We start from the raw sequence: 14,215 nt of genomic DNA, 5'->3' as shown, positions 1-14,215 counted from the left end.
ACACTGCTTTGAGGGATCTCAGCGCAGACAACCGCCCCAGGCCACACCAGCTCCCACAGCCGGCAACTCTGCAGACCTGAGGTTTTACAAATATTATTTGTATAATATAAATATATTTACAAATATTATCAAACTTTAAAAAGTAATCACATGGAAATTCTTTATTATTATTATCATTATTATTTTATTTCAGAGGCAAACAGAGAGGCTTACAATGGATGAGTTCATGCATGAGCCAGGAGCTAGGAACTCAACTGTGTTCCCCCATGGGCATGGCATAAACAGTTACCTGAGCCATCATGACTCTCTCTCAAGATGTGCATTATTAGCAGGAAGCTGGAGCAAGAGCTGGAGCAAGTCCCTAACCCAGGGACTCCCAATGGGAACTCAGTGTCTTGAAAACTGGGTTCAACACCTGCTCTCCTAAAGTTTGTGAGATGACAGCAGGCTGGATTATCCAGGTGGGACCTAAAACCAATCCCATGAGTCCTCAGCAGAAATACATAGAGAAGATGATGTGGAAATAGCGATTGAAGAAATGTGGTCACAGCAAGGGAGCCAGGGAGCACTGGAGCCACCAGAGGGTAGACTGGGGAGGCAATACATCCTCTCCTACAGGAACATCAGGAGAGAACAAGACTGCCGGGCTGCGAGCTTCTCCCGTCAGGATCCCATATGGGCGCCGGTTCTAATCCTGGCAGCTCCACTTCCCATCCAGCTCCCTGCTTGCGGCCTGGGAAAGCAGTTGAGGATGGCCCAAAGCCTTGGGACCCTGCACCCACGTGGCCGACCCGGAAAGAAGTTCCTGGATCCTGGCTTCGGATTGGCGCAGCACCGGCCGTTGCGGCCACTTGGGGAGTGAATCATTGGACGGAAGATCTTCCTCTCTGTCTCTCCTCCTCTCTGTATATCTGCCTTTCCAATAAAAATAAATAAATCTTAAAAAATAAAAAAAGAACCATGACCAGCAGATCCCCCCTGTTCTGAGGGCATGGTGATGACTTGCCCGAGTAGCCCTAGGGTTCCCCATGACCAGCAGGTCCCCCCTGTTCAGAGGGCATGGTGAGGACTTGCCCAAGTAGCCCTAGGGTTCCCCATGACCAGCAGATCCCCCCCTGTTCTGAGGGCATGGTGATGACTTGCCCGAGTAGCCCCAGGATTCCGATACAGTGAATGGTCTTTGAGCGTACCATCACCTGCTCCATTTTACAGTTTGTTTGGAGGGAGAACTTGTGAAATGTCCCAGATGTGCAGGGTCCACGACAGAAAGGGGGCTCCTGTCAATGTCTTTAATGTGCTGTTTCAGTTCGCCTCATAGCTTACTGATCTTAGTGGTTCACAACCCTAGGCAAGAGATGAAACTGTTCCTAGAGTCAAACAAAATGTTTAAGTTTAAGTTGATAACATAGAAAAAGATATACCAGTTATTTCAATTGATACCACATTGAATCACTCAGGGGGGAGGGGCAGACAGACTCACATAAAGCTATACTCACTAATACATTCTTTTTTAAGATGTATTTTTTTCTGAGCAACACAATGGCACTTGAAATCATGTGCCACTGTGATATGCCCTATTTTCCATATCTTTATTAATTTTATTTTTATGATGATTACATCGTTGATTGGAGTGGGAAAGATTGAGATTTAGGGAAAAACTAGGTGAACTCATTTCCAATTTTGCAATTCATGCTGTTTCTGGGGGAAGGGAAGAGACAAAGGGGAAGCCATACATGACTTTCCACAAGTCCCAGTGCCCAGGGATAAGGGACCGCTACCTCGTATCAACCCAGAGTCTCAATGTATACATATTCTGAGGGTTCTAGCCAAGTGGTTTGGTTAGTTCTGGAATACTGTCGATTTCACTGATCCAAAGATGATGTCTCACTCCCAATGTCCATCGGCTGATATAGTAACCCACAAGTTTGCATTTACTGAGATTTTTTTTTTTGCTGTCATTATTCTTTTTTTTTAAAGATGTATTTCTTTATTTGAAAAAAAAAATTACAGAGAGAAAAAAAGACACACACAGTGCGATCTTCCACCTGCTGGAAAACTCTCCAAATGGCCACAACAAGCAGAGCTGAGCTGATCCAAAGCCAACAGCCCAGTGCTTCTTCCAGGTCTGACACGTGGGCACACGGATCAAAGGACTTGGGCCATCCTTCACTGCTTTCCTAGTCCATGAGAAGGGAGCTGGATAGGAAGTGGAGTAGGCAGGACACACACTGATGCCCACATGGGATGCTGGCGCTACAAGTGGAGGATTAAGATGTTAAGCCATCACACAGCCCCTACTATTCTTGACCTGTTTATGCCAGCTATAGTCCACGATGTTCATACTATCTATGTAAGTGAGTAACCAGCATACTTCCTTTTCCTCTTTAGGTTTACAAAGGTATAACTGACAAATAAAAGCCATATAGATACTACTTCACATTTTAATGTGTATACTTGGTGTAAAGTAAAACTATCATATCCGTCACAGCTACCATTTTCTCTTTTAGGCATTTCAACACTCAAGATTTCCCTTCTTAGCCAATTTTGGGTTCAGTCACAATGGGGATAAGTTCTGGGAGGTGCATCACCAGCAGGTGAACATTACAGAATGCGCTTTCATACACTAAAATGGCTACAACATACTACACGGCCACACAGATGTAGTGTGTCATTGGCAGATGCGCCAGGGTGCAATGCATGACTGCACACAGTGCAATCATGCCAACTGTGGGCACGCTGGCACACATTAACTCTAGAATTCATTTGGCTGAATTGAAGCTCTCTACCCTTGGATTAGCACCTCCCATTTTCCTGTCACCCAAATGTGTGACAACAACCATTCTATTACTCTCTGTCTCTTCATAAGAGGTTCATTTGGTCAACAGGTGTGGCAGTCCGAGGGTGTGGCGTCAGCCGTGGTACAGCTCCGGCAGGACCTTCAGCTGGGTAACCCCGCAGGAGCTGGCACAAGCAAGAGCGTGTGCCTGTGTTGGCATCCTCTGCTCTCAGCATCTTTGAGGACGCTCCATCCTGATGACATAACCTAGTCCCACTCACTCTAACTGCCCAGCTGTTCACACCATGATCAGATTGAGTGTCCACCCTTTCGCTATCTGACCTTGGGATTAAACTCAAACTCAAGAACCTCAAACCAAATTACAGTACCTGGCCATTCACATTTCCCCTCTGCTTTGTTCTTTTTTTGCATTGTTTTATTATTATTATTATTATTATTACTGATTAAAACATTAGGGCTAGTAACCCTCAAGCTGTCACGATATTGAAAATATTTTCTAGTGCTGGCGCAAATGCACAGAGTATAAAGCCACCGTCTGAGGCATTGGCATCTCATATGGACACCAGTTCAAGTCCCAGCTGCTCCACTAATGATCCCGCCCCCTGCCAGTTTGGCTGGGAAAGCAGCAGAGCAAGGATCCCCAACACTCATGTGGGAGACCCAGTAGAAGCTCCTGGCTTCAAACCAACCATATAGGGAGTCACAACCATTTAGGGAGTGAACCAGCAGAGGGAAGGTTTCTCTGTCTCTCTATAACTCTGCCTTTCAAATAAAAAATCTTTTTTGGGTGAAGGAGGTGTCTGGCTTAATGGTTCAATGGCTTTCAAGCTCCAGAAACCCATATGGTGAAGGTTCCTGCCCCTGCTGCTCCACTTCCCATCCAGCTCCCTGCTTGTGGCCTGGGAAAGCAGTTGAGGATGGCCCAAAGCCTTGGGACCCTGTACCCACGTGGGAGACCCGGAAGAGGCTCCTGGCTTCTGGCTCCAGATTGGCTCAGATCTGACTACTGCAGCCATTTAAGGAGTGAGCCAGCAGATGAAAGAGCTTTCTTTCTGTCTCACCTTCTCTGCATAAATCTGATCTGCCTTTCCAATAAAAGTAAATATTTTAGAACATTTTTTTAAAAAGAAAATATTTTCTTCTAGCTCATTATTTATCTTTGAATTTTATAGTGCCCACTACAGCAAAAAAAAAAAAACCAAAAAACAAAAAAAAACCAAAAAACTTTTATTGGATTTAAAATCTCTCAATCTGTCCTTTTTTGATTTGTGATTCTTGCTTTATTTAACCTAGTCATAGATCCAGCTCCCTCTTGTGGCCTGGGAAAGCAGTGAAGGATGGCCCAAAGCCTTGGGACACTGCACCCATGTGGGAGACTCTTAAGAAGCTCCTGGCTCCTGATCGGCTCAGCTCCAGCTGTTGCAGCTACTTAGAGAGTGACCACGGATGGAAAACCCTTCTGTCTCTCCTCTCTGTAAATCTTACTTTCCAAGAAAAAAAAATAAAATCTTTTTTTAAAAAAACTTATTTGTTTTGCAAAGGCAGGATTACATAGAGAAGGTGACAGAAAGTTCTTGGCCTGCTGGTTCACTCCTCAACTGGCCACAGTGGCCAGAGCTAAGCCAATCTGAAGCCAAGAACCAGGAGCTTCTTCTGGTGTCCAAAGGCTTTGGACCATCGCCTACTGGCTTCCCAGGCCCCAAGCAGGGAGATGACAGGGAAGTGGAGCAACTGGCGCCCATGTGGAACCCATCACATGCAAGGCTTAGAGTTAGTCACTGAGCTGTCCACAATGGCTGGAGCAGAACTTAGCCAACCCACAGCCAGGAGAGCACTTTCTTCAGGTCTCCCATGCGGATGCAGTGTCCCAATGCATTGGGCCGTCCTTTCCAAGGCCACAAGCAGGGGGCTGGATGGGAAGCAGGAGATACTAGTGAGGCGCCTAGGCCCTGGCTATGACAGCCATTTGGGGAATGGATTATTTCAGCATCCGTCATCCAGAACCAGCCACCACTCATCCCTAACCTGTGTCCTACAGCTGTAAGAAGGTAAACAAACGATGTTTCTTCCCGACTCGAACCTGGATACCTAACACAATTAGCAATGATATGTGATTACAATCTTCCATTTCTCATGTTTGACAGAATTCAAAGAAAAGTAAATCCTCGATCATTTGATAACACAGCAAGCATATAGAATTCCTGATACAATACAAAATAGACTAAAGATACTCCATTCTGGTTCATGCCAGTGTTAAATGAATTATCACAGTGGAATAAAGTAGGCCGACGACTTGCCCTATCTAGGCAGTCGAAGGCCATGGAAGAGGCCCTGTTGAGTCACAGCCAGCTGTGTTGCTCAGGACTCGGCCAGACGCCCTGGCCTCTCATGAAATGTGTTTTCCTCCCACTAAGTTTCACAGCATCTAGCAAACGGTCCCATGTGTCTTGGATAAAGTTAAAATGTTTGGATGGTAGGTACTTGAAATTCTTCCCCGTAAAGTAGTAAGCACAGCATACTTCAGAGTGCAAAGGGCTGGCCCAGCAGGTTAAGTCACCGTCTGCGACACTGCTGTCCCCCTCTCAAAGCACCTGAGTATGAACTGTGCTGCTTTCCATCCAGCTTCCTGATCATGTGCCTGGAAACGCAGCAGCAGAGGGCTCACCTACCTGGACCCCACCCTCCCATGTGAGGGCCCGAACGGAGTTCCTGACACCTGGCTTTCACCGGGCCCAGCCCCAGCTGCTGCAGACATCTGGGAAGGCGATTAACAGATGGAGATCTCTGTGCCTGTCTCAACCTTTCAGTTACATCTTTTATTACAATGTTGTGACAAGCGGAATTAAAAGTTTAAAATTATGCACTCCGAAGATCTTCAAAAAGTTCACAAGAAATATGTGCTACAGAAAACTTTGAGACCAGCACCATGGCGTAAACCTCCACATGCAGTACTAACACTTCATTTGATCACTGTTTCAAGACCTTGCTGCTCCACCTTGATGGAGCTACCTTCAACGGCCTGGGAAGGCGGCAGAGGAGGGCCCAAGTCCTTCAGCCCTTGCATCCATGGGAAAGATCTGGAAAAAGCTCCTGGCTTTAGATAGGCCTGGCTCTGGCTCTGTTGGGGAGTGAACCAACAGATGCTTCCTCTTGCCTCCTTTCCCTCTGTAACTATACTGTTCAAATCAAAGTACATAAACCTTTTTTAAAAATCTATGAATTTTGGGCCCGGCAGCGTGGCCTAGCGGCTAAAGTCCTCGCCTTGAAAGCCCCGGGATCCCATGTGGGCGCCGGTTCTAATCCCGGCAGCTCCACTTCCCATCCAGCTCCCTGCCTGTGGCCTGGGAAAGCAGTCAAGGACGGCCCAATGCATTGGGACACTGCACCCGCGTGGGAGACCCGGAGGAGGTTCCAGGTTCCCAGCTTCGGATCGGCGCGTACCGGCCCGTTGCGGCTCACTTGGGGAGTGAATCATCGGACGGAAGATCTTGCTCTGTCTCTCCTCCTCTGTGTATATCTGGCTGTAATAAAATGAATAAATCTTTAAAAAAAAAAATCTGTGAATTTCGGACCCGGCGACGTGGCCTAGCGGCTAAAGTCCTCGCCTTGAATGCCCTGGGATCCCATATGGGTGCCGGTTCTAATCCCGGCAGCTCCACTTCCCATCCAGCTCCCTGCCTGTGGCCTGGGAAAGCAGTTGAGGATGGCCTAAAGCTCTGGGACCCTGCACACCGCATGGGAGACCCAGAAGAGATTCCAGGTTTCCGGCTTCGGATCGGCGCAGCACCGGCCGTTGTGCTCACTTGGAGAGTGAATCATCGGACGGAAGATCTTCCTCTCTGTCTCTCCTCCTCTCTGTATATCTGACTTTGTAATAAAAATAAATAAATCTTTAAAAAAATCTATGAATTTCCACTTCATGTTTATTTGAGTGACACCTCTGCTGGTTCATTGCCCAAATGCCAATCACAGCTAGGATTAAGACAGGGCCAGAAACTCCACCCAGGTCTCCTGTGTGGCTGTCAAGGACCCATCTTGTTAAGCCCTCACCTACTGCCTCCCAGGATGCAAATTAACAAATCTAATTTAGACTTCATTGAGCATAGTCTAAAATAGGATTTCCGGTAGGAAAAACCTTAAGTCTGACATGAAATCAATTTCATTTGCATTCCCTGTCACAGAATTGCAGATTGTCAACATCAGAAATCACACCGCGGACTTAGTCTGTTCTGTTTCTGTGACAGGACACTCGAGACTGGGCATTAGTGGAGCACAGGTTAGGTCTTCCGCTCGGGCTGGACAGCCCAAGGGCCAAGGAGCCACCACAGCCCTCACAGCTGCCATGTGTGGGGCTCCCTCCCCACAGACTCGATCCTCTAGTACCCCGTGTCAGAGGGGGTGAGCCGACTGCTCACCACCCAGCCTGCCGGCACACCACACGAGAAACAAACAGATGTGACAGGGGTTCTGTCCAAGCAGTGTCTCTTTATTTGGGAAACACAAACTCTTATACAGGAACAGCGAAGAGCCTCAGGCCAGGAATTCCAGGAGAGGAGAAGTAAGAGCCAACCATCATGCGGAAGCCACCTGCCACAGGCCAGGGGCAGGTGGGCACAGGGTGTTCACGAGCACAGAAACGGCCCTGGCCAGTCTTTTCTCAGAACAACTTGATCCCCACCCTGGTTCATGCCCAGGGCTCTTCCATTGGTCACCATCTTGTTCGCCAGGTGTGACCCAGTGACCTCTTTGTCCTAAAGCCCCACACCATGTGCACTGCAGGAGTGGAAGGGTGTGTGCGGGACAGGAGCCCACCCCTTGCACGGGCACTGCACTGACTCCAGCACTCTCGCCTGTCACTGCTCAGCACTGCTGGACTGGGGACTCCAACACGCGAACTCTGGAGCACACACCCTCACAACGGAGCACCGAGTCCAACCTCCTCCATCTCATGCTCCTAGGAGCTTTCAACACACTGTGGAAAGCCGAGCTCGCTGCCTCACCATGCAACTCCAGGCCTCTCTGAGCTGCTCCGAGTCCATCCGTGCACAGTGCTGGTGCATCCCACCGCGCAGATTTGCTGCTGGGTACAATTCTGTGCCCCACAACCGACGACTCATTCAGTTCAGCGAGGACCTCAGCGTTCATGATACAGATGGCTTATGCCTGTCCCTCGGGAACACGAAGGATGAAGGCCTGTCAGGGTGACCCAAGCCCTCCCAACCTTGTTCTAAATGCTATCACTGGCAGCCTCAGAGTTTTCAAAGCTCATTTCACTTGCTACCACTGAAAGCAAAGAGTTCACACCTTTGGAATTTCACAGGAAGAAAGAATTTCAAATACTTACTTCCCAGCCCTTGGTTTTACAATTCATATATCATTTTCAGTTCAACTGAATTGGCAAAAAGGAAGACGAAGCTTCTGCAGCAATTTCTGTTCATTATTTTTAATCTCTTGGCGACATTTCGTTTATTTAAAACACCCTCAAACATTGTAAAGGCATGATTGGGTATAGTCACACTAAATAACAGATTTTACCAACAAAAGTGTGTCACTGAAATTCGCTCCTCTTACTTTTTTTTAAAGTAACACTGATGAACCAGTGGCAGCAACTTCCCCTCTTTGTGAAGTCTATGTGTGTCAGTTGCACCTCCAATAAAAGTTCCATTGACAAATATTCTTGGAACCTGTCGGATAAATGAAAGGTAAATTAGGCCTCACTCAAACATTATTAGTACAAAGTCATCTCACATAACAGAATTAACAATAAATGTGCCCTGTTGGAGGAAAAATGAGGAAGAATTGGTTCCAGATCATAGCAGTAAATGATGGAGCTGAGATTCAAATCTAGGACAAGGTGACTCTTACAGTTCCTCCTCCAGTGGAATTCTGACTAGTGGTAACGTCTAAGGGGCTCTTTTACATGTACCTATTAAAGGCAAGAACAAACTTCCATGCACACATACACAAGAATGAAAACAACAACGCTGCCCGCAGCCCTGAAGCAGCTGGCGGGTCATCAAGCTCTGCGCTGCCCAGACAGGGGCGGGCGCTCCGAGAGCACCTGCAAGACGCACAGGCGGGGGCTCGAGGGCTCGGACAGCGCCGTCACCCCGCCGCGACCCGTCCACCGCAGACACACAGATAGCGAGCAGTGCTGTTGTCATCTCTAACCCTCGCATTCTTTATCGATGCATGATCCCTGGGGACGTCTGGCTCATTCCTCTCGACACACTCCAGCTCCCCACCCACAATGGGGGAACAGCTTCAAGGTAGATCTACTCACTGTTCTCTCTCCAGTCATTTTGCAAAGAGCATCCTGAAACTGGCTTCCGTACTCCAACATGTCCAGTTCCACCACTTTATAGTTGATATTCATATCATGGAAAAGTTTTTTTGCCATTGTACAGTAAGAACAGGTTGTTTTTGAGAAAATCACCACACAATTATCAGAAATTGTTTCCTGTAATCAAACCCCAAGAATCATTTTAATTCGAGACATACATTTTGGGAAAGGAAATACGATACAATAGAAAGGGTGTGGATGGCGAACTGTCACGAATCAGCACTAAGCTGCTACCATCTATTCTATTCACCTATAGACAAAGGATAACAGTCATTTCAAAGGAATGTTACTGGAAAAACATGCAACCAATAGGCAACAATTACCTGTCCATACCCACATGAAGAGTAGCTGAGTCGCATAGCCAGCAATGTGGTATAACAGGTAAAGACTGCAATACTAGCATCTCACATGGGCTCGTCCCATTCAGCTCCACGCTGGTGGCCTAGGAAAAGTACTGGAGGAAGGTCCAAATACTTGGGAGCCCAACACCCACCTAGGAGACCCAGATAGAGCTCCCAACTCCTGGCCAGGCTGTTGCAGTCATGCTCGGGTAACTGGACCCTTGCTACATACGTGGGAGACTGGATGGAGGCCCCCAGCCCTAGCAGGTGTGGGCATTTGGGTGGTGAACAAGCAGGTCAGAGCTTTATCTGTATCTCTCTCTTCGCCTCTCTCTGCACCTGTCTGCTTCTCAAACAATTTAAACTTAACAAGTAAATAACTCTCCTACTCAACTCACACACACCTGCGTATGCCAGGCCCAGTGTTCCACACCTGACCTCTGCCAGGTAACATAAGCCTCGCCAGTCCTGAGGTCGTACTATGCACCTTGCAAGTGAGCAAAGTGGGTCACTTCAAAGAAGAGCGAGCATGTGCTCATGGTCCTCAAGTTGTCAGTGGGAGCGCCGGACGCCGAGCCTGGCCAGTGGACGTGGCTGAACAGCCGGGGCACTTCACCGCTGTCCCACCGCTCACACGCTCAGCAGCCATTCAGACCTTGGCTCCTCACCTCATGCAACTGCCAAAGCTGAGGAGCAATGTGATATTTCTCTGGGAGATGAGGTCTTCACTAACGCAGTGCAACAGTAGCTGACTCCTCCCAGTGTGTCCTCCCAGCACAACAGCTATCCTAGGACGCCGGTAAGGTGTTCTCACACTGCTGGTCCTGGGAGAGCTCCTCTCGGACGCACAGGAAACAGGGGCTAGCATGAGTAGTTTGCAAAACTCCTGAGATGATGCCTCTCTCAGCCTGGTCTGGAAACCTCCCGCCAGGCTCTCTCCACAAGCAGCACGAGGCTTCCCTGCACATCTGCGCAGCCAGTGACACTGGTTTTGTTGTTTGCTTCTAAAAGTGTGGTGGTCCAGGTCCTTCAGGCAAACGAGTAAAGCTAGCACCAGGCAGCTGTCTACGCTGCTCTTCCACATGGGCTGAAGAAAAGCATCCTCCAGGGCCCAGCGGCGTGGCCTGGCGGCTAAAGTCCTCGCATTCCACGCCCCGGGATCCCATATGGGCGCCGGTTCTAATCCCGGCAGCTCCACTTCCCATCCAGCTCCCTGCCTGTGGCCTGGGAAAGCAGTCAAGGACGGCCCAAAACCTTGGGACCTTGCACCCGCGTGGGAGACCTGGAAGAAGTTCTAGGTTCGCGGCTTCGGATTGGCATAGCACCGGCCACTGAGCTCACTTGGGGAGTGAATCATCGGACGGAAGATCTTCCTGTCTCTCCTCTCTGTATATCTGACTTTGTAATGAAAATAAATAAATCTTAAAAAAAAAAACTTCCCTTAATATTCCAACGCTTTATTTATTTGTATTTTATTGAAAACCAGGGACAGATCTTCCATCCTCTGGTTCACTTCCCACATGGCTGTCAGAGCCAGGACAACTCTGGCTCTCCCAAGTGGGTAGAAGGGACCAAAGTATTTCAGCCACTGCCTGCTGCCTCCCAGGATGCACAGCAGGCAGGAGCTGGAGGCGGGGCATCATCACAGGCGCTCTGACACCGGACATGGGGAGGTCTCAACTACTGCACTAAACACCTGACCTGTTTCAGAAAATTCCTAAAAGTCAGACTCAGGACAGGAAGGAAGGAAGGAAGGTGTGGGAGGGCAGAGGGAGAAGGAGGGGGATGACTGATGGCGTCAGCTGCTTCACACACATGTTCCCAGCAGGCAGCACTGGGCCAGGCCAAGGCCAGGACCAAGGACCTCCAGCAGCTCTCTGACGTGGGCGGGTAGGTCACCCACGCAGCAGCTGGGCTGCACCAGAGCAGAGGCCGGCCTCCACCCAGGCACGCCAGGATGGAATGCAAGCCTCTCCAGCATTGCTTCACCCACTCCATCACAACACCCACCCTCCCTTCTCACAAACTATGATTACCAAAACGATCTAGGGCTGCTTGGGCTCAGGGACTGCTTTAATAGCAGATTTTAAAATGGGTATTAATTCAGTAGCTCATTAATTTGCTGAGCAATGCCCGGTGTGGACACTGAACGAGCATGTTATGTATGTGTTAAGACCCAATTCTGTTCCAGAACACAGCTCTTGCCCTTGCGTCTCGCACACAGCGTTCACCTGGATCTGGTTTGCAGGAGAGGCTGCTGACGACCCCAGAGACGGCGATGTGCTGCTTCCCATCCTGAGGGGATTAAAAAGGACAAGGGATGGTACAGTTCAGTAAGCGGAAATCAAAATACAGCCCATGTGTTATCTGAAGAAAACTATCAGGTACCAATATATCCAAACTCAGAAGGGCCAGAGTTGCAGCACAGTGGGTTGGTTCACACCCAGCTGCTCCACTTCCAATTCAGCCCCCTGCCAGTACACCTGAGACAGCCTCAAAATGTGGACCCTCATACCACCCTGGCTCCTGGATCTCCCTCTTTGTCGTTCTATAGCTTTTATTTTTAAAGATTTATTTATTTGAAAGAGAGGGAGACACAGAGAGAAAGGTCCTCTGCCTGCTGAGTCACTCTTCAGGTAGCGTAACTGCCAGGACTGAGCTGGGCAAAAGCCAGGAGTCCAAGTACTTGGGTCAGCCTGCGTCTCCCAGGCCGTCAGCAGGGAGCTGGATTGGCAGCGTGGAAACTGGGACTGGCACAGGTGTCGGCATGTGATGCCGGTGCTGCGGGTAATGTCTTTATCCACCATACAATAACACCAGCCCATCAGTGCTTTCACATCAGGTTCTAGGATAAGAAACGCACCTGCCAAGCAGCACCACAGCCTACGTGTAGTCCCAAGAACGCTATTTTTACCACAGCTTCTTTGTATAAGGTCCCAATAACATTCTTTTTTTTCCTTTTCACTCAGTATGAACATTTAGTCCCGTTTGTCAGTGAATGTTTCCAGCAGGCTACCCTGGGATGACAGCAGTCTACCCAGCGGACCTGCACAATCCGAGGAGGGAAGTTCTAACAACCACCACCTTCAGTTGTAACAAAAATGAATGAGACAGGATTCCACACTGCAACACTGCTACTACCCAGTGCCTCCAATCTGTTATTCCTTGCTTCTCAACAAATTAGCAAGGAAATCCATCAAACAGAAAAGGAGAAGCTGGCCCAGTGGTTAAGGTGCCCACCTCCCACTGCAGTACCTGTGTCCAACTCCATTCCCAGTGCTAACTCCAGCTGTAAAAGCCAGGTCTCTTCTGTCCCCGGGGAAGCCCTGCAATGAGTTCCTGGCTCCTAGCCCCAGCCGGGACTGATGCTGGCATTTAGGGGTGAATTAGTAGGCACGGACTCCCGCATACAACTCTCCCTCTGGGTGTGCGCCTATATCGGACCGGGTTGAGGAGTAACCAGATGAGGGGACTGGACCACAGCCACCATCACCGAAACATCACCGTAGGCCAGGGGGGAAAAAAGCAAAAGGTTTGGCAGTTGACACTAATTTAAGGTTCTCTAACGGAATATAGCAGCTACTGTTCAAAACCATCACTACAGCATTTACTCCTCCAAGAACAAACCCTCTAGAACATTCCTAAGAGGTTGGGGGGATGGGGGTAACTGAAGATTCTGAGTAGTACTCCTCGCTCACCTCCCCCACTCCCCACCGCATACAACAAGCTTCTAGAAGGACCTTTCGCCTTCCATTGCTAGCTGCGTCTAGGAACACCAGCCTCCCAGTCAAGGAAAGGGCCTGGGGAGACAGGAAGCGCATCACCACATGTAAACAGTAGATGCAGAGCTTGCTTGGGGGCCAAGTAAGCCCAGGTGTCCGCAGCGGCCAGCATGGGGGTCTCCCTGTGGTCGGCAGAGCGAACCCCGAATCCCGGGGAGGCCGTGAGGGACTTAAAACGGCACCGCCTCCCCAACACACACCCAGGCCGGCCCCGGGTCTCGCTCCAAAGCCCGCGGCGTGCTCAGGTGTCCCGCGCAAACACCTGATCAAGCCGTGCTGCTTGGGTCACCGGTTCCGACCGCAGACCCCCGCGTCCCCTCGCGTCCTTTCCCAGCCGCCGCCCCCGTACCCGGCTGCTCTCGCCGTGCCGACCAGCCGCTGGGCCGCGCCGCCCCCTCTCCGGAACAGCTGCGTCCCAACCCGCGCCGTGTGCCGCCAGGACATGGTGGGAGCTCGGGTCCGCGGCCCGCAAAGAGTCCTGGGGCTGCGGCGCCGCACAGCCCGCCCACTCCGCCGCGCCCCGCCTCCAGCCGCCGGGCGCCGCGCCCCGCCCCGGGCTGCCCGCGCCGCCGCCGGCCTCCTCGGGCGAGCCGAGCCCCCGGTGTCCCCGGCCAGCGCGGCCCTCGTGCCGCCGGCGCGCGAGCGTGGGCGCCGCTCACCTGCGCGCCGGGCCGGCGCGCTCCGGCTGGCCCCTGGATGCCACGCAGTGCTCCTGGAGGCCGCGCGCATTGCGGGAAGCAGCGCCAAGAGGACCCCTGACGGCGTGGGTGCTCACGGCCAGGGTGGACGCATCCTCGCAGGGTCCGGCCACAGGGGTTTCCTGGCCGCGTGGGCCAAACTCTTCGATTGCCACCTGCGGATCAGGCCCGGGGTGCAGGACCCACAGAATTCATGCTGGACGGGGAGAGGTGGGGTGGGTTTCACGTTCAGAACTTTAGTGTTCCGGTGTTGA

At 50.4% G+C, this 14,215-nt stretch overlaps 1 protein-coding gene across 1 annotated transcript; it reads right to left on the bottom strand.

Annotated features, from left to right (window-relative positions):
* Positions 1 to 8,224: 8,224 nt before the first annotated feature.
* On the bottom strand, positions 8,225 to 13,793 carry GLRX2 (glutaredoxin 2). The gene is made up of 4 exons (XM_004578803.3): positions 13,613 to 13,793; positions 11,713 to 11,776; positions 9,081 to 9,257; positions 8,225 to 8,481 (listed from the first exon to the last, which is right to left on the bottom strand). The coding sequence occupies exons 1-4, from the start codon at positions 13,705 to 13,707 to the stop codon at positions 8,365 to 8,367; spliced, it is 453 nt and encodes a 150-aa protein (XP_004578860.3). The 5' UTR covers positions 13,708 to 13,793; the 3' UTR covers positions 8,225 to 8,364.
* Between the last annotated feature and the right edge of the window lie 422 nt (positions 13,794 to 14,215).

The sequence above is a fragment of the Ochotona princeps genome, chromosome 10 (genome assembly GCF_030435755.1).
Source record: "Ochotona princeps isolate mOchPri1 chromosome 10, mOchPri1.hap1, whole genome shotgun sequence".
Lineage (NCBI taxonomy): Eukaryota > Metazoa > Chordata > Mammalia > Lagomorpha > Ochotonidae > Ochotona > Ochotona princeps.
This window is presented reverse-complemented; position numbering and strand designations above follow the sequence as displayed.